Genomic DNA, 25,322 nt, shown 5'->3' on the forward strand with positions numbered 1-25,322 from the left:
AATGACACCATCTGTTGGCATCCCTGCTTTTAATACTGTAAAATCATTTCCAACTGCACAACCAAAGCACAGCAATCATTACAGAGTAGACGTTGAGCCTCCTGCTAGTCATATATATGAAGTTCATTGTTCATTTGAAGCCAATAAAGTCGCAAATTAAACACAGCTCTCCAGGCTCTTACAAGTTTGACCGATGTATGTTTCTCCTTTACTTTTGCAGACAACACGGCGTCCATACTGACGAAGCGAGGTGGTTTCAGGAGACGGGAGCAGCCTATGTACCGGCTGCCAGTGTTGATTGTGGACAGTGGAAGTCCGGCGTTAAGCAGCACAAACACGCTCTCAGTGCGAGTGTGTGACTGTGACTCTGACGGCGTGGCCTTGTCTTGTGGAGCGGTGGCCTACACCGCAACTGGCCTGAGCACCGGCGCCCTCGTGGCTATTTTAGGCTGCATCATCACGCTTCTGGGTAAGATCTATATGACCTCAAAGTCAGAGGTTACAACAACAACTTGTGTTTTTTTGTGTAGCTGAAGAGGTTGGTATGAAGCTCAGAGTGATCATTAGTGTAGAGGTGATCTTTTTGCAGCTTTGGCCGCTATTCCTGTCAGATATGAAGACGTTTATCAACTATTTTGATTTTTATTATTTAGATTTAGATCCTTTACTTACATAAAATTAGTAATACCAAAACGTACAAATACTCCATTACAAGTAAAAGTCCTGCATTCATGATTGTACTTAAATATCATCTGCAAAAAGTACTCAATATGCAGAAAAATCACTCCCATGAGTGTTATATCGTTATATATTCTATTATTGGTTGATTATAGAGTTGCAAAGATTAATCGATTAGTTGTCAACTATTTTGGTAATCGATTAATCAGTTTGAGTCATTATTTAAGAAACAAAAGTCTAAATTCTTTGATTTCAGCTTCTTAAATGTGAATATCTGAACTGAATATCTTTGAGTTGTGGACAAAACAAGACATTAGAGGACGTCATCCTGAGCTTTGGGAAACACTGATCCACATGATATCGACCAAACAACTAATCGATTAATCCAGAAAATAATCAACAGATTAACCGACAATGAAAATAATGATTATTTGCAGAATATTACTTTTTTATTTAGTCGAGTTGGAACTAATTTCAAGTATTTTATATGCAGTTTTGTAGTTTATTCTATAACAAATTGCAATATTACAGTAGAAGTATGAGTATATCATGGAAATACTCAAGTAAGGTTCAAGCACCTCAAAATTGTGCTGAAGTACAATACTTGAGTAAATGTACTTATCATTGCACGCTCTCCTCCAATCTCAGCAATTAAGTAACAACTTAAAGAAAGCGACCTCAGCTCAGTATAATGCCTTAATTTGCACTTAATGTCAAGACAATTACATCATACATAATAGATAGATGGCAGCAGCACAGTCAGAAATTAGCACCAAGCAAAAGCTAAGACATCGTCCCGAAGCAGATCTGCAGTATAGCAATAAAACAACCAGCGGTATCAGCAGCTAATAGCTACTGATGGTGCCAAGCACACAAATACCACCTGAAAGAGCCAAGTCATCGACTGTCGATGATATTAACACGGTGAAGTGAAGCAGTGATCAGCGGGATCTCTGTGAGGATGAAACCTTTTTTGGGTGGAGTTGCTGCAGTCCCACATTTCTAACAACAGAGCAGGAAAACCATACTTTGTTTGTCGCCAAGTCGATTAGCCCTAACGGCTAATGTGACAGACGACAAGCAAAACCAAATCACTGAATGTCAGAAAGCAGCAGCAGAAAGCGCTGCGTAAACATTGTTATGCGTATGAAATATGACCAGCAGCAGCAGCGTTACAGATAGTAAGCAAATGGGCATTGCAGAAGCAGCATCACATTAGGGACTGTACAGAAATAATCTGTTTGGAGGGGGCTGAATCTTTTATTTTATATTATAAAATACAATAAAAAAGTCACTTTCTCAGCGTTAGTAATATATTCTTTGGACCTTCCATTTGATTTAAAATGAAAAATACCCTCCCTTCCAATATCTCAAAATGACATATTAATGACAAACATAACAAAATTGTGAATGTTCAAATATTCCATCCACTCTCTATTTTTAAATGTAATAAAATAAAACAAAATATGAATAAAATCACATGATGCTTTATAGCCTGATATGTATAAGCAGAGACAGAGACGGTGTACTGAGAGTCCGTTTCCTGTATCTGTGTCCCGTGGGATTCGCCGCTGCCCTGCCCCCTTTAGGAGACTAGCGGCAGGTCCATTAACTCCAATGGGAGACGTTAACGTGAACACAGATTATGATTATGGTTCTTTTGCCCCATAGATACCAAAGTAACTATTGGATCCATTTTTACCAGCCACATATCTTCTAAACATTCTGACACTAAAATGGCATTTTCAGACGGACAAATCAGGAGAAAATCAACTTTGTTCGAGACCTTCTCCGCAGCAACACATTTTGGAAACGAATGTTTGCTAACGCCTTAGCTAACTAATTTTTGTAATGCTAAATACGACTGTTAGCTGTGTAAATATCTAATGTTAGCAAAAGAAAGTATAAATGTTAGGGCTGTCAATCGACGAAAATATTTATTCGCGGTTAATTGCATGATTGTCCATAGTTAGTACATCTTTTATCTGTTCAAAATTTACCTTAAAGGGAGATTTTTCAAGTATTTAATACTCTTATCAACATGGGAGTGGGTAAATATGCTGCTTTATGCAAATATATGTATATGTTTATTATTGGAAATCAATTAACAACACAAAACAATGACAAATATTGTCCAGAAACCCTCACAGGTACTGCATTTAGCATAAAAGACATGCTCAAATCATAACATGGCAAACTGAAGCCCAACAGGCAACAACAGCTGTCAGTGTGTCAGTGTGCTGACTTGACTATGACTTGCCCCAAACTGCATATGATTATCATAGAGTGGGCATGTTTGTAAAGGGGAGACTCGTGGGTACCCATAGAACCCATTTCCATTCACATATCTTGAGGTCAGAGGTCAAGGGACCCCTTTGAAAATGGCCATGCCAGTTTTTCCTTGCCAAAATTTTGCACAAGTTTGGAGCTTTAATTAGCCTCCTTCGCAACAAACTAGTATGACATGGTTGGTATATAGTTTCATATGATGCCCGTATCTTCACTCTAGCTCTAGACTCCAACATAAAGCATCACTTTCGAGTAGTCTGCCTGAAGTAGCTTGCAGGCTTTGCTGACAACAATCTTTACAGTTCAGATTTAAGTTCAGATTTAAGTGGAGGTAATGTTAGATATAAGGTGCTGCACTACAAAATGCTGCTTACCTCAGTATCTACAGCCCATTCAGACTTATCTTCTCTGTTATGCATTCTGCAGGCGGTTGAATGTCTGAGAGAAGCTTTTGCTAAAGCAGAGTTGCATCTTGAGGTCTTGCACGTGTCAAACCTGGAGGGAGATATCTTCCCCTCACATTTCCTCTTTGGTAAATACATGTGGCCCAGGTCAGCCAGCTCTGAATAGCAGCCTGGATGTTTACAAGGAAAATACCACTGAAATCCTGCCAACTGATCAATTAACTGTAGTCGGTATACTGGGTTTTGGCGGAGTATTTCTATTTTGAGTGTTTAGCTGGACCCAGTAGATGATGAAATATATTCTGTGGGTCTGATGTGGTCACCTTGACTTGATTTAAGATATTCTAATTTTGTTAGTCCAAAAGATGCACTGGCTGTGATGGCATTACTCTTAAAATAATTTTATATGAGTTAGGGCTGTCAAAGTTAATAAAAACACAATAATAATGCATTAACGCAATTATTTTTAACGTCACTAATTTCTTTACGTATTAACGTAACTTGCAATTCTTAGGTTGTAGCGGGCTCAGTTTCTAAGATAGAGTGAAGATACTGGTATCATATGAAACTAGAAATCCTAATGAATCCATTGGTACCAACCATGTCATACTAGCTTGTAGCAAAGGAGGTTAAATAACGCTCCAAACTTGCGCTGAATTTTGGCAAGGAAAAACTGTCATGGCCATTTTCAAAGGGGTCTCTTGACCTCTGACCTCAAGATATGTGAATGAAAATGGGTTCTATGGGTACCCACGAGTCTCCCCTTTACAGACATGCCCACTTTATGATAATCACATGCAGTTTGGGGCAAGTCATAGACAAGTCAGCACACTGACACACTGACAGCTGTTGTTGCCTGTTTGGCTGCAGTTTGCCATGTTTGGCCATCTTTGTTTATGTTAAATGCAGTACCTGTGAGGGTTTCTGGACAATATTTGTCGTTGTTTTATGTTGTTAATTAATTTCCAATTATAAATATATACATACATTTGCATAAAGCAGCAAATCTGTCCACTCCCATGTTAATAAGAGTATTAAATACTTCACAAATCTCCCTTTAAGGTTCATTTTGAACAGAGATAAATGTGTGATTAATTTGCGACTAATCACGATTAACTATTTTAATCCAATGACAGCCCTAATATGAATATGTTCACTTGATTGGACTCTTAGCCATAGGATGCATGTACGAATTAGCGAATTTATCTTTTTCGCCTGGAGAGTTGCCACCTCTATGCAGCGAATCGCAGACTTTGAAATATTTTTTTGTCGAAGTGTTTTCACTCTGACTCTGCACTCTGCTCTGCAGACTCTGCGCACAAATCCCTTCTCCCCCACTTTATCTCAAATGACTTCATAAACGTCTCTATTTTTATGGTCTTTATTTAGCAAATTTTGTATGTTCTCTTTGGCCCAGGTGTCAAACAAACATCGGCCTTCTGCAGAAGTCAAGGTCAGTCCTCTCCCACTCATGTTAACCTGTCGTTTACCTGTGTCCATCTCAACAAATGCCCACGCAGGCAGCCCATAACCCTGCATTTTGGTTCGCTTGGAAATGGTCTGAAACCACCTCTCTCAAACCGTCTTGAACCGGTTGTTTTGGTCCACACCAGAGTACGATTACTGCGTTCGCAACTACCCAAACGAACAGAACCAGTTTGATTAAAACAGATTAAATGTTGGCTTGTGAAATCACCCTTAAACATAAGGGGCTAGTAAGTATTTATACTTTATGTTTAAGTCTCCAGCAGCCTTTATTAAAACCTTCTATTGCCAGTTATGAGTATGTGTCATTTATATGACAGTGCTCCTCTTGCGTTTGAGCACACCATACTGAAAAATAAAGTGTAATTTCATTGAGAGAAAGCAGTGCCTGAAGGCTGCCTGAGTCAGTGATGAGATTTTAGATCATTTCCCCTCCTAAAAGGAGCTCTCATGGTTCCTTCCCCCAGATACGTTTCAGTGTATTTTATAAACTTAATTATAGTTTTTCATGGAGGTCATAGAGTGAAGTACGGTATGGAATACTGCATTTCAAAGACAGGCTTTCTGCTTCTGCTTTCAAGTGCAACACCAAGATGTGAAGCAAAGACACTTGTAAATGAGAATTCATTAACATAACCTTAAAGATGATGCAGCGCTGAGCCGTCACCTCCTGCCTGCGTTATTGCTCATAAAACCCGCAGACAAAGCGTCGCCACATCAGGGCAGAGTCGTCGTTTAACGCTTAGGTGATCTTCATTGAGAGCTGAGGAGGATCCAAACAGCATATATACAATAACTGGAATGAGTTCTTTGATGGGGTCAACTTTGCTTTTTTATTCCAGTCCCCTTGGACTTTGCCTTCCTTTTATTGCAACAGAGAATACTTCACTTGATAAATGAAAACTTCCAAAGAGCAACAGGGGGAAATGTGTGGCGGTGCAGCCCTGAACCTGGTATTGCTAATGAAAGCTGGCTCTATTCTGCTCGGCGTGACCTCAGGCCACAGGCTTAGAACTAATGGCCTCCTGTTTAATATACCTCCAAGTCGTCTTTTCTCTGTGTTTTGTGTGTCCTCAGCTGTCCCCATCAGTCTGTTTTGCTCAATTGGATCAGCCTCTTTCCTTCTTTTCTCTGTTTCCTCTTTGTGCATATTCCTCCCCCCCCTCCTTCCTTCTTCCCTTGTATTATCAGCCCATGTGCTGATCTTCCTTGATGCTCCTCCATCAAGACCTCTTTCAATCTGTAGGTAGCAATTGAGGCTGTGATTGCGTGTGATTGTATCGTTTTGGATGAGACGCGAGTCGGAAAATAAGACCCGAGCTGCTGTCGTCCTCGGATGCTTTTAAAGAAACAGTGTGTAACATTTTAGCGGATCTATTAGCAGAAATGGAATATAATATTCATAACTATATTTTTTCTTTAGTGTATAATCACCTGAAACTAAGAATCGTTGTGTTGTCGTTAGCTTAGTATGAGCCCTTCATATCTACGTAGGGAGCGGGTCCTCTTCACGCAGTCCGCCATGTCTCTACAGACAATCCAAACACTGGCTCTAGAGAGAGCCTTTCATGTTTTTACGTTACCAGAAGGCCACCGTAGTTCTCCGACACGCTTGTGAAACTGCAGTAACTTGAGCTGCAGAGTGACAAAACGTGGTACCGCCAGCCGCCGTCTGACTTCCGTTGCTCCTAAAGTAGTGTTAGTAGTTTTAGTAAGGACGGCCTCTGAGCGAGGCGAACGGCGTTACCACGGTTTTGCAATCAGCGGTTCACGTTACCGCAGTCTTGTAAAGGGAGGAGTGAGCGGAGGGGAACTCAGTTGGTTGTAATCTGCAACCGCACCACTAGATGCTGCCAAATCCTACAAACTGTACCTTTAAGTATTTCCATTATATATTACTTTATACTTCTGCTGTAATATTGTACTTTGTTATAGAATAAGCTACCAAACTGCAATTAAAAATACTTGAAATTTTCCAACTCGACCACATACTAAAGCAAAGCGTCATTAATAATTAAACATTAATAGAATATATAAAGATATAACACCCATGGGGTAATTTCTCTGCATACTGAGTATTTATAGTTTTGATATTTTGAGTACATTTTGCAGATGATATATAAGTACAATTATACACACATATTATACACAAGTACTCACATTGTTTACTTAAATAAAAGTAGTAATACAGCATGTTATACTATAAGTAAAAGCCGTGCATTTATTGGGAAACCTTACTTAAGTAAAAGTACAAAAGTATTAGCGTCAAAATATACTTAAAGTACCAAAAGTAAATGTACTCATTGAGCTCATTTCAGAATAATTTGTATTATATTGTTATAACATTTTTAGTCATGCATTCATGTGTTCATCACTTTAATGTTGCAGCTGGTGAAGGTGGAGCTAATTTAATTAATTCATATACTGCTGGGTAGCTTAACATATAGTATTATATCATAAATTATGCATATTTTGTATTAATAATCTGAATTTGCAAAGAATTTAAGGCTTACAAATACATATAGTGAAGTAAAAAGTACAAAAGTAGTGAAATAGAAGTATAAAGTAGCATAAAGTGGAAATACTCAACTAAAGAACACAAAATTGTACTAAAGTACACACTCTTAAATCTTCCTTTTCTTGCCTCCATCACACGCTCTCCCACCTGTCATCAGTCTAATAACTACAATACAAAGCTGTGAGTGGAGGGCTCTTCAGAGTGCCACTCCTGTACTCGTCTTAGGATTCATCAGTTGTCTCTGAGAGCTTCAATCACAACGGCTGATATAAACTGAGCAGTTTCCACCTGGCTGCCTTTAAACCCTCACAGAGCTGCGTGCACATCAGCTCCGTCTCTATGTACTCATAAGCTAAGTGGTCATTAATCATAGGCTGATATTTTTAGATTTAATTACAGAGCTTGTCCTATAGTCTTTGCAGTAATATCTATATTTTTCTCTGTCGTTGTTTGTTTTTGTAAATAAATTTTTAATGATACAGTCATCTAAACTACTGAGACGATCATTATCTTGTTAAGATCCAGTGCCTTTTTTCCCCCCAGTACAGGTCAGGTATGGCTCAATCCTCCAGAGGGCCAATTAGGACATTACGTAGCACTCCAAATCTCCAGACAGTTATTTCTGTCTGAGTTTTGCTTATCGGACTCATTCTATAAATCTTCATGTCCATTCATCTGCCTCTTATTTTACTGTCTGTCTCCCGCGTTAGCCCCTCTGTCTGTGTCTCTATTTATGCAGTCTGTATTCAGACAGCAAGACTAATTTATGTTTCCAGATCTGATCTTTAAGCTCCACTGTGCTCATTGTAACCTACGGATTTGTGTGTTTAAACAGTGTAATTATTTGCTATCACACTGGTTGACGTGCTAAAAATAAAAGAAGAAAAGGAAATCAGCCCTTTTTTTTGGTAAACTTAGCAAGTCAATTAAGAGCAGATTTGTCTTCATAATGACAGCCTGGCAGGAGCTAAAAAGACCTCTTGTAAGGGAATTTAGAGAAATAAATGCTAACAGCTGGCAGAAAGATACATAGAACAAAATAAAGAAGCACAGGCACATAATCTGGACGGATACACTGTGTGACAGATAACATCAGCGACAACAAAGAAACCATAAAAGCTGTTTGAATCATGCAGCAAACATACAGCCGCCGCTGATAAAGAAGCCAATAACATGGAGGATTTGTGTTTGCAGATTCTGATTGTTTCTATGTCCTTCATCAAGTTGTGGTGGAGAATGCATTTCATTGCGATGTCTTCCATGCAGGAGAGTGATATCTGTCATGTTGATGAGGACGCATGGGACCTCCGTCTAGACACCTTTATTTTCTTGCCGACTCTCTTCTGTGCTTCTTATTCTTTGCTCTCTTAGTCACACATTTGAATTCAGAAACTGGAGCTGAAACAGTTGTCAGTTGCAACTATTTTCACAATCAATCAATTGTTTAAGCCATTTATTATGAAAAAAAGGCAAACACTTCCTTGTTACAGCTTCTCAAATGTGAGGATTTGCTGCTTTTCTCTGTTTTATGTCATCGTAAAGTTTGAGTTTTGGACTGTTAGTCAGACAAAACAAGCAATTTGAAGACATACAGTATCCTTGACTCAATGCGAAGCTCAATTTTTACTATTTTCTGACATTTTATAGACCAAACAATGATTGATCAATTGAGATTAAGATTAATCAATGATGAAAATAATCATTTGTTGCAACACCTAGTAGTTAAAGTGTTTTGGAAAAATGTAGATCACTAAGTTGCATGTGATATAACTTACACATACCAACCTTATTGTTATACAGAAGTAGGAGAGTAGTTGAGACAAAAGTGGTTTGAGTCTTTCTAAATAGGCACCATGATTGCTGATAAATTCCATAAATTATATAAAGATCATATCCTCTGATCTGTATGTGAAAAATGTTCTGTCCGGCTTTCTGTATGACTTGGCCCTGAAAACCCCCCCATGCTGTTTTTATATGTACAGCGGATACTGAACAGCTGGTTAATTAATCTCCCATCAAATCAAGTTGTTAATCAGAGCCTAAACTGTGGCAGCATGATCTGTTATGAATGGCCTCACAGTAACAATTGACTGTAAAGTCATTTTTCAATAACAATCAGTTGACAAATTATATAATTTATATTGATGGTTTGATTCAGAATACTTTTTGTCAGTGATTTAGCTGAGGGAGTTTTATTTTCCTGATTAGTGTGAGACAACTTCAGCAACCACAGCAACAATTTCAACCGTTTATCCGCTACTTTGAGCTAACAATCAAGCTTTTATCTCCTACTTTTAGACAATAATAACAACAATTTCAAGCATTTATCTGTCACTTTGGCCTCTTTTTCAACCATGCACATGTACGTGCTTTAAAACCCCTGAAAAACTTAAAACGAAAAATAATTTCTTATAACAATAAATAGTCAAAACTAAGTTACCTACAAGTTTGAATTAAAAAATACATACTTACGTGCTGTTTATTAAGAGTTTAACAGAGAAAACATTCAGCTAAAGTGCTTCTTGAGGACTGTGTGCATGTGGTTTGATCCCATTTGATTGACGGTGGCCTATATTTTAATTCAAATGTTGCTAAATCCTGATTGGTGCATAAAGGTACATGACATCACCTTGTACCAACTGAGTCCCGCCCATTTCAAACCAGTTAGAAGAGCACAGTGAAAAACACAAATACAGAAATCTCTCATAACCAAATCATATAACCAAAACTGTTCCAACTTGTGCAGAAAATGTTTCATTCATGTAGGACTTATTTAGTAAAAAGCTTAATGAGAAAATGTATTTTAAGGGCCTTTAAGCCTTTGTTTTTTAATACAAGAATGACACTACTGCAAACATGATCTTCTTGGCAGAAATCCATATTTAAACATCCTTTAATTTCAGAAAGTTGCTGATTGATACCTCTCTTAGAAATTGCAATGCAGCGCAGAGATAAAATGAGTGAATAATCAGTCCCTGTTTCTCCAGAATCACACAGCACATGGAGAGAAAAAAAAAACGCTCTAATGAGAAACTGCATTCAATGATGCATGTTGGTAAGAAAAGGGCAGCAGAGAAAACTCACCTTGTTCGGTATCGATTTGTGCCGAGTAGATCATTTAAACAATTCAATTACAGCAAAAAGCCGTTGTAACACTAAATTGATCTCCTTTGCTTCTGTGTTTTTTGTTTTATTTTGTGTACATCATGAGAAAATGTGTTATGAAGAGTGGTATCTCGGTTGCGTGTTTGCTGAACAGTCTGGGCTGGAAATCGTTTCTTACAGGACCCTTGGTACCTGACACAGACTCACTATTTGTATGCCCGGCCATCCACCTGCTCATCCTAGTAGGACGTGATTGGATGTTGGCCCGCTTCCAGTCTGTGAAGCATCGTGGCTGCCTTCTAGGCATTAAACCCTAAAGAGCTTTGCTGGAAAGCACTGAGAATATTCCATTTCAATGTGCCACTTTGTAATTCACTTTGGAGAAGCCCTACTGAATCGAATAGAATTTAAAACGACTCCAGTTTCTAAAATTAAAGGAAACAATCTTCCACAGAAATGTTTGGCGTCCTGTCTTAAAGTGCTAAAAAAAAAGGTGTCACGGATATTAGTGGTGGAAGACTGTGGAGGGACCATTCCAAGTATTTCACAAAAAAACTGTTGTGGGTACCAGCAGGCACCAAATAGCCAACAGAGAGCTACCCATTCATCTCCTGCAGCCTTTCCATGTGACACTTTCCTCCCTTCCATCTCTTCCATTTGCTCTCTTATTAGAGCGTGTGAAGTGGTGTTTGAATTCGGTTCCTGGGCCTCTTTCCCGGCTGCCTGCAGTAGCTCGACGTCGAGGAGGAAAAAGAAATATGGGCCCACGGAGCGATATTTCACTGGCACCAGCTTGACATTGATGGATAGAGGATCATTAGACATTTGCCAGTTTGCTTGGGCGTAGAGTTATTTTCAGCAATAATGTATGGGAGAGGGAACAGGGGCTGGAGGAGGGCTCCTGGTAAGATCTCAGAGGGACACAGATTCCAGTTTGGTGGAGTTTTGTACAAGTCTTGAAGCGAAATGTAGGTGGTGGAAACCACAGAGGGGCACAGTATATTACATTGCAAATTTAGTTTTGTATATTCAATTTTGTTTTTTGTTTTTTTTTACGGTGCAGTGGTTTTCAAACCTTTTTAGTCAAATCTCACCCCCACAGCCGTGCCAGATGAACTCACATACGTCTTCACTGACACCGCAGACGTGTTTCAAATGTGTTCATTTGATTTGATTTTAAACAGGATGTTATCTAACACTGACAGTTACATAAAAGTGGATATTGTTAGCCTACAGTCATATTTCTGTCAATGTTTGAGTGGTTCCAGTTTGCATTTGTACCACTACTATTTGGAGAGATTGAAGCTGGATGTTTCAACCATTTATCCGCTACTTTTAGCTAATAATTTCTACCATTTATCCATTAATTTTAGCTAATAATTTCTACCATTTATCCATTAATTTTAGCTAATAATTTCAACCGTTTTTACCCGCTACTTTTAGCATACAATTTCATGCGTTTATCCAGTACTTTTAGCTCATAATTTCAACCATTTATCCATTAATTTTAGCTAATAACTTTAACCGTTTATCTGCTACTTTTAGCTAACAATTTCAACCGGTATGTATATTTATATATATGTGACTTAAAATGGTAAATGGACTTGAATTTATAAAGTGCCTTTCTAGTCTTTTGACCACTCAAAGCACTTTACACCACATGTGAGCATTCACCCATTCACACACAATCATACACCATGCAAGGTGCCAACCTGCCCATCAGGATTTAATCTAAATATTCATAAACACACTGATGGCACAGCGGGAGCAATTTGAGGTTCAGTGTCTTGCCCAAGGACACTTCGACATTGTGGACTGGAGCCATAGCCGCCCCTTTTACATCTGATATAGATATACATCTATATCTGTATGTGTGTATATATGTATATATTATAAACTCAGCTCTCTTGCTTTGATGCATCCCTCCACATATGTCTGACAACTGCATCAGTACCCCCTGGAGTACGAGCCCCCCTTGTCTGGAATCACTGTCGCATGTTGTCAATTAATGTTGACTCCGACATCTCTTCTTTCTCACAGTGATGGTTCTGCTAATTGTGACAATGCGTCGGAGGAGGAAGGAGCCCCTGATTCTCGAGGAGGAGAGGGACATTAGAGAGAACATCGTCCGCTACGACGACGAGGGCGGGGGAGAGGAGGACACGGAGGCCTTCGACATGGTTACCCTGCGCAACCTAAACGTCATCAGAGACCCCAGCGTCAGGCGAGACGTCACACCAGATACTCCCACCTTCTTTCATTACCCATCAACTACTCGCCCGTCCTATAAATCCCTGCCAGACAACGTGGTGTTTCGAGAGTTTATTTGGGAGCGACTTAAGGATGCTGATGTGGACCCGTCAGCTCCCCCGTATGACTCTCTGCAGACATACGCTTTTGAAGGCAGCGGCTCTGTTGCAGAGTCACTAAGCTCTTTGGAGTCACTAAGTACAGACTCAGATCAGAACTATGACTATCTCAGCAACTGGGGACCACGCTTCAAAAAGCTGGCCGACCTGTACGGCAACAGCGACGGCACCAGTGTCTTCTCATAGCCCCTAGGTGTCTCTCTTAACATTTCTCAGACTTTGAAAAAAAAAAAAAATACGAGTAATTTATTGTCAGAGAAAATGATTTTGTCTGCCTTAGCGCACCAGAGGAAAAGATTCAAAGACAACACAAGAGAGATTGAAAGAAAAACACTTTGACTTCAAAGGTTTTTGGTTTGTTTACCTCCTTGTGTGGATTTTTTGAAAAGCGTGCCATGGTGAGTTTTGACATGGACTTCAAAAGTGGCTTAACTGAGGAGGAGACCTTGTGTGCAGAAGACATTAAAGGTTTCAGATCTTAGGCTCCAGTCCAACCGTTGACTGCAGGATGCATACATGTTGGAGCATTTATACGAGGAGGCACCTGTCCTTTCATTCCAGCGATGGGCACGGGCCCAGCTCTCTTGCTTTGATGCATTCCTTTGCTATCTTTGTGCTAAAAAAAAAAAACGTTTCTCATGAAATGCTGCGTCCCTGGCGGCTAATCAGCAGTCACTTGACTGTTCAGAGGAAATTTGACAACAATTTCCGTGGGGTTTATTTTCTTCTTCTTTTTTTTTTCTTGGTTGGGGATCAAGGTAATGAGAAGCTGTTTTTCATAAACATTTTCCACATTATTCATGGACTCGTACCTCTATATGAAAAGTTCAGCTGCACTCATACAGTATAAACAAGTAGTTGATGTGCTAATAATAAAAAGAATGACACGTCTTTGATGTCTCCACTGGGTGAAACAGGAACGTATAATTTATCTTATTCTCCTAACAATACATTTTGCAGATGTTGCAATGTAGTGTTTGTCTGAGTCTGTTTTTTGTTCCGTCTTTCTATTGACAAGTCCAATGTATGATTTCTGAGCTATAAAATGTCAGGATTCGGTTGTTCTGCTTTTGTACGAGGCGGGTGGGACCTGGGAACGTCTGCTACAAGAGACAGCTTTGTTGAAGGATCAGTCCTTGTTGTGCTTGATAGCGAGATTCACACCAACTAGACTCTAGAAAAAAATAATGTGTTTCTGAAGTGACAGTCCTTAACTGGGTGAAGTTTGTAAGTAAATTGCTTCTGTAGTTTTGAAGAGTCCGGCATTTATTGTCATTCAGAAATGAGATGAATAATGTTCATGGTTTGTTTGTTAATTGATGGTGAAAGGACACACTGTATGATCATTATTATCGATATGTATTATTTATTTTGAAGAGGCAGAATTGTGCAAATGATGTTTTTATCCGTTTTGCTGAAAATAAAATTGACATTCAGTTCCTTAACAGACTGAAGGGATTTCTATCAGTCAAGCAAGGAATCTCTGTGTGTCTGCGTTATTCGCATATCTCGAGAACCGCTCATCTGATCTACTTAACAATTGGCTTCACAAGCCGCGACCTGTGTGTGTTTTTCCCCCGTGAGTAGGACAGTATTTCCTCGGTGTCAGACTTGATACTGACTTATAAGACTACTAACATTACTGCCAGCAAAATACCTCCGCTAATTTCATCCATGCTGTACTTTATAACGGCAGTGGTTACGTCAAAGCTTCGCTTATACTTTCGGACATGAGCTGACGTGGAATCGTGACAAGGAAGCGTTTGGATCTTGTGTGGATTTCACCTTGCGGCAAACAGACATTTTCAAAGCTCCTCAAAGTTCTCCATTTTCGCCGCCAGTCTGCGTCCACGTAGTTAGAAACGTTGGATGTGCGCGGACAGGCGAAAAACACTCGCGGATACGGCAAGCATTAATCAAGCATAACAGCAACCTGGTTGTGTGACTCAACTCACGGCAGGTGTATTGCCTAGGATTCAAGGAAGCGCAGTGTCGAGAGTGAAGTTGTTTGTATGAGCCGCAACAGCACAGGTCAACATTCAGCCCGTTCTGAACAGGCACTGTCTGCACTAGTAGAGCAAATAAACCTTTTTTTCTTGCAAAATTACGACTTTAGTCTCGTAATATTAAGATTTTTTTCTCGTAAAATTACAACTCTATTCTCGTTATATTACGACTTTTTTCTCGTAAAATTCTGACTTTTTTTCTCGCAAAATTACAACTTTTTTCTCGTAAAATTACAACTTTATTCTCGTAATATTACAACTTTTTTCTCGTAAAATTACAACTTCATTCTCGTAATATTACGACTTTTTTCTCGTAAAATTACGACTTTTTCTCGTAATATCATTTTTTCTCGTAAAATTACGACTTTATTCTAGTAATATCACTTTTTTCTCGTAAAAATACGACTTTATTCTTGTTATATTACGAATTTTTTCTCGGAAATTTATGACTTTATTCTTGTTATATTACAATTTTTTTCTCGGAAATGTATGACTTTATTCACGTAATATTACGACTTTATTCTTGTAACATTACGACTTTATTCTCGAAATCTCAGATTTTTTTTCCCTCAATGTGGCCCTAATACTCTGTTGTACTTTTTAACCCTTTTCTGTCTAAAATAAATATAAACGACATTGATAATGTAATGAAATGGCCATTATCAAAGGTAAACTCTATGTAAAAAGAAAGGCCTAGACGCAGCAGTTCAGCGAGGTTCCGTTACCTTCTGCTCATGCGTCCCGTGTGTCCTACTTTGCATTAGGGGAGCTCCAGAGACCAGAGAGGAGGAGGGAGTGGGAGAAAATGTATTTTTCATATTTCTTTTTGATGAGCATTTTGTAGAGAGGCACGTGTGATTACTGTGAGGCTCACCATCGCCCATCTGAGGAGCGAGCCAGGCCTAGGTCATGACGTCAGAGGAAGCTCTATTGAAGGTGAGTTCAAATACTGAATCTACCTGACAAGGAAACATAAGCATAGTGTGCATGTATGGTAATAATAACACTGTTTTAAGACGTTTCTTTGTGTGCCAATATCGTTTGTAGAGACTGAAGTGCAAACAATTTAAACTGTTTATCTGCTACTTAAAGCTAACAATTTCAACTGTTTATCTGCTACTTTTAGCTAACAATTTCAACTGATTATCTGCTACTGTTACTTTTTTTGACATACTAAATTTTTACTTTTTATAACTTTTTATACTATGACTTTTTTCGACATGCTGTACTATGACTTTTTTATCATTTTTTTCGACATGCTATACTATGACTTTTTTCAACATCCTATAATAAAAAAATTTTTTTACTTTTTACTCAAACTATACTATGACTTTTTTCGACATACTATACTGACTTTTTTTGAAATCCTATAATATAATTTTGTTTTTTACTTTTTTCGACATCCTATAATACCATTTTTTTTTTTACTTTTTACTCATACTATACTATGACTTTTTTTTCCGACATACTATATTTTGACTTTTTAATGAATTTTTCCGACATACTATACTGACATTTTATCAATTTTTTCGACATGCTATATTATGACTTTTTTCGAAATACTAAATTTTTACGACATACTACACTATGACTTTTTTCGACACTATGACTTTTTTTAGACTTAAAGGACTTTCTAAATGACTGCGATGGCCAGGAATCGAACCCAGGTCCACTGCTTGGAAGGCAGCTATGCTCACCACTATACCACCATCGTTGTCTTTTCCTATATATTTTACAACGAATTTTAAAGACATACTGTACTATGTCTTTTTATGAATTTTTTTTGATGACTTTTTTCCACATGCTATATATGACTTTTTTTATAACTTTTTTCAACATACTATTAGACATTTCTTTTATGACTTTTTTCGACATCTATAGTATGACTTAAATTACTTTTTTCAACACTATGACTTTTTTAGACTTAAAGGACTTTTTAAAGGACTGCGATGGCCGGGAATCTAGTATGACATTTTATAGCAGCCAGCGATAGTGGTATAGTGGTGAGCATAGCTGCCTTCCAGGTAGTTCACCCGGGATCAATTCCTGGCCATCGCAGTCGACTAGGTCCTTTAAGTTTAAAAAAGTAATGAAAAGCAATACTGTAGTATTTAAAAAAATATATATTATAGGAAATCAAAAAAAGTCATAGTATAGAAATATTCAAGTGCATAAGTACCTCTAATTTGAATTTAAGTACAGTACTTGAGTAAATGTACTTAGTTACATTCCACCACTTTTGACATGGTGCCATGTTTGGGCTCAGACTGGGCCATGGCTTTCTTGTATTTGAAGGTGGTATTGACGACATAACAGTTGGCAATTTTGCTTTATATTTGAAAACTTACTATTGAATCTGCTAAAATTTTAGCCGCAAAAGAGAACACATCGAAACCAGAATCAACCCGCATTGGTTCTTCCATTTTGTCATTTTTAAATCTCAGCGATAACTGTTTTTGAGTGTGCAAATGGAACTCAGTTGGTGACCCACAACAATCTAAATTTGGGTTCAAAAGTAGCCGACTTCTCGACAGCACTCAGGGGTTCATGAATACAACTGACAGTATAATTCATAGTGATGCAAGAGATTGCAATGAACTTGTTATGCATCTTTTCTTGGTAAATATGCCATCTCCTTACAGGTATTGACATAGTTTCCAAAGCTTTGAACCTGGCAAAAACAAAACATCTGAGATTTTTTAAGTGCGAGTCAGGAGTAACCAAGGTCATGGTGTGTGCTCATTATGATGCAGTTCAAACAAAGCTACAAGAAGAGCTGTGGAGAGTGCTCTTTGTTCCATATTCACAGGTTACCGTACATGATAGCCTCTTGCATAGCAAATTCAAAACCTCACTTGTAAGAGCTAGACATAGCAACTAGAAGGGTTCTTGTGGAAACTCTTGTAGTGGAAATGGACGACATTTGTAATCAGTTGAAGTTGCAATCATTGCTTGTTAACACTTTCCGAGAGTTAAATGTACAAAAACACCCTGAAACCTGAAAAAAGGTAAAATGCCCAGTATGTTTTTACAATTTAATGAACGACTTTGTGAGATTTGAGAGAAGGGACAACACATTCTTCCTCCTACAGATTAAAAAGTTGAAGTCATAAGCAATAAAATGCACCGTTGCTCAGTTAAATACACTTTACTGCTTTGCTGTGACAACCTTACTTGGTCTGGTATGACCAGTGACTTATAGTGGCTAATGTTAGGAAACTTAACTAAACAGAGATTTACAAAGTATAAAATTAAAAAGGATGCTGATAACTGGTCACATAGTAAGAGACATAAAATGGTATGACATTAAAATAAAAGCATTTAACATATTACAGTATAGAGAAAACGGTCTAAAAGGCAAAGATATATGTTAGATACTGTATAAAAGAGGCTCAATAATTACAATAAATAAATAAAAAAACTATCTAGAAAAATATAGAATTTTGAATTTAATAAATTAAGTCGTGTTAATGTGTCAAAGAAATTAGTGGCATTAAAACAAATTTGTGTTAGCGTTTTATCGCGTTAACTTGACAGCCCTAGTTCAAAGAATATGTACATAAAATTGAGAACATAAAGTCACTTTGTAAACTTGTTTAAATTTCTATCCAGTCTTTCCGGCCCTGAAAACGCTTAAAAAACAACAGTCTCTCTCTACCTGACGAAGACGGCCAATACAGCAGTGGCGCACATCCTATCTAAACACAGAAAGCCCTTCGCCTATGGCGGGATTGTAATAGAGGCGATGACTGCGGTGGCTGAAACGTTATTAAATGACCATAAAAGTAAGACATAAATTACGTCTGCTCTTGGCAATGTTCAACTTGGTGCTACGAGTAGCTCTTGGCCACTTTCATTTTGTCAAATTAGCTCTCAGACGAAAAAAGGTTGGAGACCCCCAGCTCCAAAGCCACGAGTTTTATAGAAAAGGAAGACTAGTGATAATATCAATACAGACTTTAGGTATGTTATAGCAAGATACAGCTGGTATATCACATATAGAGTTCATGAGATTTCATTTATCTAAGCAGATAGACGCGAACACAGACATCTGATGTAAACTCTACCGCTGATAACGGCTGTGACAAGATGTGATTTTGATTGACCAGCTGTCAATCAAAATCAGCAGCAAGTGTCTTAAATGGCTGCTGCCTGGGGGTACTTATGAGCAATCAGAGCCCCTCTGCTATCAGGGGCTCAATCTGGACCTCGGTTGATTACTTATGTTGGCCCCGGCGCCTCGGCTCTGCAGGCCCTGGGCAGTGACAGACACTTCACTCAATTCTTATCATAACCTGCATCCCCAACAAATTGCTCTGACAAAGAGGTGCCCCTTTTCAGAGACTCTAATGTCTCTAATTCCTCAATTATGTTTGTGTGAAACTTTAAGAAAGAACTTAGTGGCGTTAAAACTTACTTGTGTTAACTTTGAAAGCCCTCGCCAGAATACAATGCATTAACTAAACAACCGTAAACAGAAGCATGTTTATGTGTAGGCAGTTCATCATGAAAATATTCTTTATAGATATCAAGGTGAACAAAACATGCTATAGGTATATCTGTGCACCGAGGTTTGAAACATTTTACATTTTTTAAGCATTAGATGCCTTCCTCTCTAGCACAGAGGCTGAGGAATGAGTTGAAATATAAGCTTAACTCTAAGCCAACTGGGGACTAAGTCCTCGCATATTAATGCATGCGGCTGAATATTTATTTCTGCGATTACCCAGCATGAAACAAAACTCCAAAGGAAGTCCGTCTCCGTTTTTCTCGCTCACACGCAGAACAAAAATAAAAATAAATAATGCGTTGGCCGTCCGTCGTCCCTGGGAGTCTGTTGGTGGCAGAGAGAAATGAGGCCCCTGCACCGGCATCAGCTGGACGACTCCTCGCTGATCCTTTGAAAAAGAGAAAAGGGGGGAAAGGAAGATCAAAGGCCGCTGCAGCACCATGTTTTATTCTCTGTCTCTCTCAGCAGCACTCACAGTTTGCCTGCCTTCAGCAACAGAAACGTCAGACCTGAGGTTTGTGTACTCTATAGTTCCACACAAATTAGACTGGTCCCAGACCTGGGCAATATAAATAATTCTCTTGAGATGTATGTGTGCGAGTGCAACAGCCTGCTCCTGAGGCGTCTGGGGAATGCAAGCAGCGGGAAAGTAGGTCAAAGTGGCAAGATTAGGGTAATAGGGTGCAAAAGAAGAGAAATTTAGGATAATAACTGGAAAATAACTCAAAATGGATCCATCAAGGATACATCAATGTGCAACAAAATTGACCAGCGTGATAGAGTAGCCAGTGGAGACTGGAGATAAATATGAAATGTGATCGTCAGGATGAGCAACTCGTTTAGCTTTCAAAAGCTGCCATTTCGTTCTTCTCAGAAAGGTCAGAAAACAACAAGATAAGTGTGGGAGAACTCTCATTCAATATTGACTCATGTTGGAGGAGAGGCTTTTACACAACTTCATACATTTAATGGCTAGACATACCATAGACATACCGTTGTTTAAGTCATGCATAATACTATTTCCAGTCTACTATTTCTTGGTCGAAGGCAGCCCGCCGTCAGAGGTGGAGTCAAAGGGTATAGATGACCCTGGCCCAAGGTGGGCCCATGCAAAGGTCTATGGTTGGCCCTTAAATGTGCTCTATAAGATATCCAGACCATTAATATAGCGGCACACAACTATTTGCTGTGTAATTTTCTAGTTTCATATGATGCCAGTATCTTCTCTCTTGCTTTTAAAACGGATCTACAACCTCCAAAATCGCAAGTTGCGTTAATGCGTTACAGAAATTAGTGCCGTTAAATTTGCGTTAACGCAATATCATCTTTGACAGCCCTAGTATTTGCATGATAAATAAATCTATTGTTGTCATTAAAACACATTTCAACTTGTCATCTGATACAGGTGCAGAGAGAACAAGAAAATGAAAGGAGCAGAGAGGCAATGGCCAAATTTCTGACCCCAAAAAAAGTGTGAAGAAGCACCATGACAGGCGAAGCTGAACGTGGCAAAGGTGAGGAGCTGGGATTTAGAGCTAAGGGCGCGTGGTGGTGGTGGTGGGTGAAGATGAGGAGCCCAATTTGGAAAATGTTGTCCGCCTGTCCATAAATTGCTGGACTGGTCAAAGGACTATTGAATTTCAGATACTATTTGATCCTAGTTCTACTAACTTTTTCTGTGCTTTTTACATTTTGAGCTTTGAAATCTCACCCTGGAAGAAAACCTTATTGCATCATCCAATTTCTTTGCCTTGGATGGTTGAAAGAAAATCTTTTGGAGCAATGTCTCATACAAAATACAATAAAGGCGAGACCGGACCGTCCACTCTCTGCTAAAACAACCCCAGTTTTTGCTCATTTTGGGTAATTTTTCCCCTTAATTCTCATTTAAACACGTGACCGCAGATACAAACATGCTCAGAGCATCAGTGCAATGATGAATTAAAGTAATTAGAAAATGATGCACTGGAGCCCTCTCCAGTGATGATTGGCAAAAACATGTCAGGGCAGCCTCAGCATTAATGAGCCATAATCGACAAAGGCCTAATTAGCAGCGCTTTGTACTTTTACGTAGGTTTATCATCATTAGCCAAGCCTGGCTTGATATAGCACAGAATGTGTGGGTGGCCTAAGTGTTTGTTTATCATGTAGACACGGAAAATAGTTACATGCTACAATAGCCTCGGTGGAGAGGGGTGTTTCTGTAGGCCTACATCTGCCATCAGGAGGGGCTTCAGGGCTAATTAGATCTCAGAAGACTCTGTGGAAGGAAACCGCAAGATTTACTGTAGGTGTTTGGGAGGGTTTTATTAGTCATCTTGAGCTGAATTATACATTCAAATCAGGATGACTAATAAATCATCCATCAATGGGGCTATTACAACCCATCAACAAAGGTTTAACACCACTTCTGTGCATTTTAGTACCGCCGTTGTGTTTAAATCTATCAGTCCGACGTCCTTGAGCGGCAAAAAAAACGTGAATCCACTGCGGGAGATTTCTCTCTCCGCTGATCTTAGGGTGTTTGTCTGACATAATTAATGAAAATATACATCGATCATGTCTCCTGCCATCCACTAATTTACATATTTTGACATGAAGCGACTACAGTCGACACCCTCCTTAATAATTCACTAGCTGTTTTCCCTTTCTATTGTCATCTCAATGTGTGAGCATGCTGGGTTTATTTTTCTAATAAAACCGAATGGCACAATGCGAGGATGGAATTATCCTGGTTGTATTTAATTGAGTTTGACCAGGTCTCTGCTCAGTGTCGGTCTAATCTCCCCCGCAGCACTGTAGTCTCTCCCAGGGAGACAGGGGAGGCCGATAAACTTTGAAGCTAGCGCTGAGAACCTGCTCGCTGCACCCTCTGCATTATTCATGATGCAGGGACTAGAGCATCTTCAAATGGCCTGTCATTTCCTTTTACCCTCCATCACAATGGCCATATGCTGCACACACTAGAGGCAGCGATGGGGGAAAGCAATCTCCAGCTAAGCCTAGCCAAACAGGAACACATACATACTAACAGATACATTCACAGGTAAACCCACACGAGGGGATATGTACAAGTGGGATAGCTCGGGAATTCAGAAATCCGCTGTGGCATATTTCAATCTTGTGCCATTCAAACCTAACCTCCTCCTACTGCTTCCACCCCACGCAGCTACTGCTGCTAAAGTAAACATGATAATATTCCCGTATTCCTGCCCAACTGGAGTGCCGGAAAAAAAGTTACAAACAAAAGGAAAACAAGCAAAAAGTTTTCAGCAATATTTCAAAGAAAGTTTTGTGACATTTTTTTGGAAAGGTAAGAAATGCACCGGAATAATTGTTCTCATAGGAAACGAAAGATGTAAATCTCTCACAGTGAAGAGCAGTTGTTTTTCTTTTTTTTGCTAAACAAAGTGCGGAGGCGTAATCATTGTTTGAGTATAAGTCGCATGGTCTGCAGTTCTTCAATTCTTCTCTCAGATCTATGACATTTTGTCAGCCACCCCGGAGTCCTTTCAGCCAACGTTCTGCACGTTATTTATATTTACCGAGTTTGTTTGCGTGACAAAACCACACAAGGCACGTCCCTCAGAGGTAATTGGGATTGCCGTCATTTGGCCTCCCTAATGTCTGCCATTCAGCATTAACATATCATTAGCTCTTTCTGGGACCGTTCAGTCAGAAAATTAGAGGTCTCCGTAGACCCCCGGCTCCATCAATATGGCAAAACCAGTTGACACCTTCTCTTTGTCGTCCTCTGGAGAGAGAAGCAGAATGAAGGGAGGCGTGGGAGTAAGAATGCAGGTGATTATATTAATTTGTAAAACTTTGTATTTGTGGCAGCAGATGATGGAATATAACAAAGAAGATAATTGACACGTTTTTTTTCTCTGACCTTCACCTTGAAGTAAAAAGACCGCGCAGACAGATTGTGGGACGTGATAAAAATTGCATATATGGTTCCCGAGGGTTGACGGGGATTCTCCTAAAATAACATCAGCCTTAAAGGGATTCGTTTAAATGCTATTGTAAAAACCCTGTCCTTGTTGAATGGTGGAGATGAACTGCGCTGCCTTGATACCTAATGACAAAACATCTGGTAGATTGTTCCTACGCTGTGATGGAATTGCAGCAGCTCCTGCATTTAGTCTTAGTAAATACCTTGTTTTGACACCTATAATGGCGTGGAGTCCTAACTTGTTTTTGTTGTTGTCTCACACACTAAATAGGAAGCTGCGGTAAAGTGAAGCAGTTCTTCTCCGGGGTAATTGGAGGTTCAAATTGAAATACAAATGTGCAACGTCACAAATAACTCTTATATTCTAATAAGAGAATGGTGGCTCGGGATGTTAATGTGCCTGCAAGGTCAGTTTGATTTAGTTGATGTCCATTTCATCTTTTCCTCTCATCTCTCCTACATACAATTATTTCGAGGAGTGTTTGAAATAGAAGAAGTAGTACTAGTGATACTCATATTGCATAACCTGGAATACAAAGGGACATCCTAATTATATGATGTATATATTATTGTATACAGTATATAGATACTGTAGATAGATAGATAGATAGATAGATAGATAGATAGATAGATAGATAGATAGATAGATAGATAGATAGATAGATAGATAGAAATATATATTAATGCAAATTCGTTTTAACGCCATTTCATGTCTTTAACGCATTGACGTAATCGATCTTTTGGAGGTTGTAACGGGGTCAGTTTTAAAGCTAAAGTGTGAAGATACTGGCATCATATGAAACTAAAAAAACCTAAGGAATCCATTGGTATGATTTGAACATATTTCTTTATGCTAAATGTAGTACCTGTGAGGGTTTCTAGACAATATTTGTCATTGTTTTGTGATGTTAATTGATTTCCACTAATAAATATATACATACATTTGCATAAATCAGCATATTTGCCCACTACCATGTTAATAAGAGTATTGAATACTTGACAAATCTCCCTTTAAGGTTCATTTTAAACAGATAAAAATGTGTGATTAATTTGTGATTAATAGCGATTAACTAATTAAACAGTAAAAATCAAACACCTTATCACATTAATGCAAACATCATATAAAAATCAAATTTGTATAACTCCGTAAGGTAGTCCTGCATTGATTGTAACATTGCCCACACTAACATAATGCACATAAAAATGTTAGAGGGTTAGACACTTCACTATAAACACTATAGCGAATGTGTGTCCTCAGATCACCTATCCATTGTAAACCTCATTGCCAGATTAATCAATAACATTAGCAAGTTGCAGGCCCAGTAGGTTTGTTATTTATTGCTATTATCATAAAACAGATACCAAACACAATCAGAGTGAAAAGTTTGAGCCGCTCAGGGCTTCTTGTATCAATCAAACACGGAAAATATCCTCAAGGTTGCGACATAGCTGGCAGCCAAATAAAGCTATCTGGCCAGGGGACGAGTTTGTGCTCCTGATGGGCGTATCAACACATGCGAGACAGTGAGTAAATATTTCCCATGGACGGCCATTATAAAGTCACTGTTCGGTGGTAAAGGCTGTCTAATCCCCGCTGGTATGTGTTTCAAATTCAGCAGACAGAAGGAAGCTGATCCAATTCCCTGCATCCTGCAGGACACAGATCTGCATTTCCTCTGCACTTTGATGAAACAGCAGCCAAGCTGTCCGCCTCCATTAACAGCCCCTCTGATTTTACACTGTGCTCTGACAACTCTATGTCAGTGTGTGCGCGTGTGTGTGTGTGTGTGGTTGTGTGTGTGTGGGTGCATATAATAAATATGTTTGAGTGCCTGTGATGTGTGTCTTGGGATGTGAATGTTTATGTTGCTTTATAGCAGGGACCGACCGGGACACAATCTGTGTTTATTTTTAGAAAATCTGGCCAGCATGAAATCTGCAGGGAGACATAAAAATATAATATATATATATTGGTAAAGCTTTAGATTACAGCCTGTAACTCT

At 38.9% G+C, this 25,322-nt stretch overlaps 1 protein-coding gene across 1 annotated transcript in view; it reads left to right on the forward strand.

Annotated features, from left to right (window-relative positions):
- Window positions 1–13,712, forward strand: part of LOC141759508 (cadherin-7-like) — a 115,319-nt gene extending 101,607 nt beyond the window's left edge. Inside the window, exons 11-12 of the mRNA XM_074621637.1 lie at window positions 221–469; window positions 12,520–13,712. Of these exons, the coding sequence (XP_074477738.1) occupies window positions 221–469; window positions 12,520–13,034 (764 nt within the window). The 3' untranslated portion in view covers window positions 13,035–13,712. The remainder of the gene's footprint in view (window positions 1–220; window positions 470–12,519) is intronic.
- Window positions 13,713–25,322: the final 11,610 nt, after the last annotated feature.

The sequence above is a fragment of the Sebastes fasciatus genome, chromosome 21 (genome assembly GCF_043250625.1).
Source record: "Sebastes fasciatus isolate fSebFas1 chromosome 21, fSebFas1.pri, whole genome shotgun sequence".
Taxonomy (NCBI): domain Eukaryota; kingdom Metazoa; phylum Chordata; class Actinopteri; order Perciformes; family Sebastidae; genus Sebastes; species Sebastes fasciatus.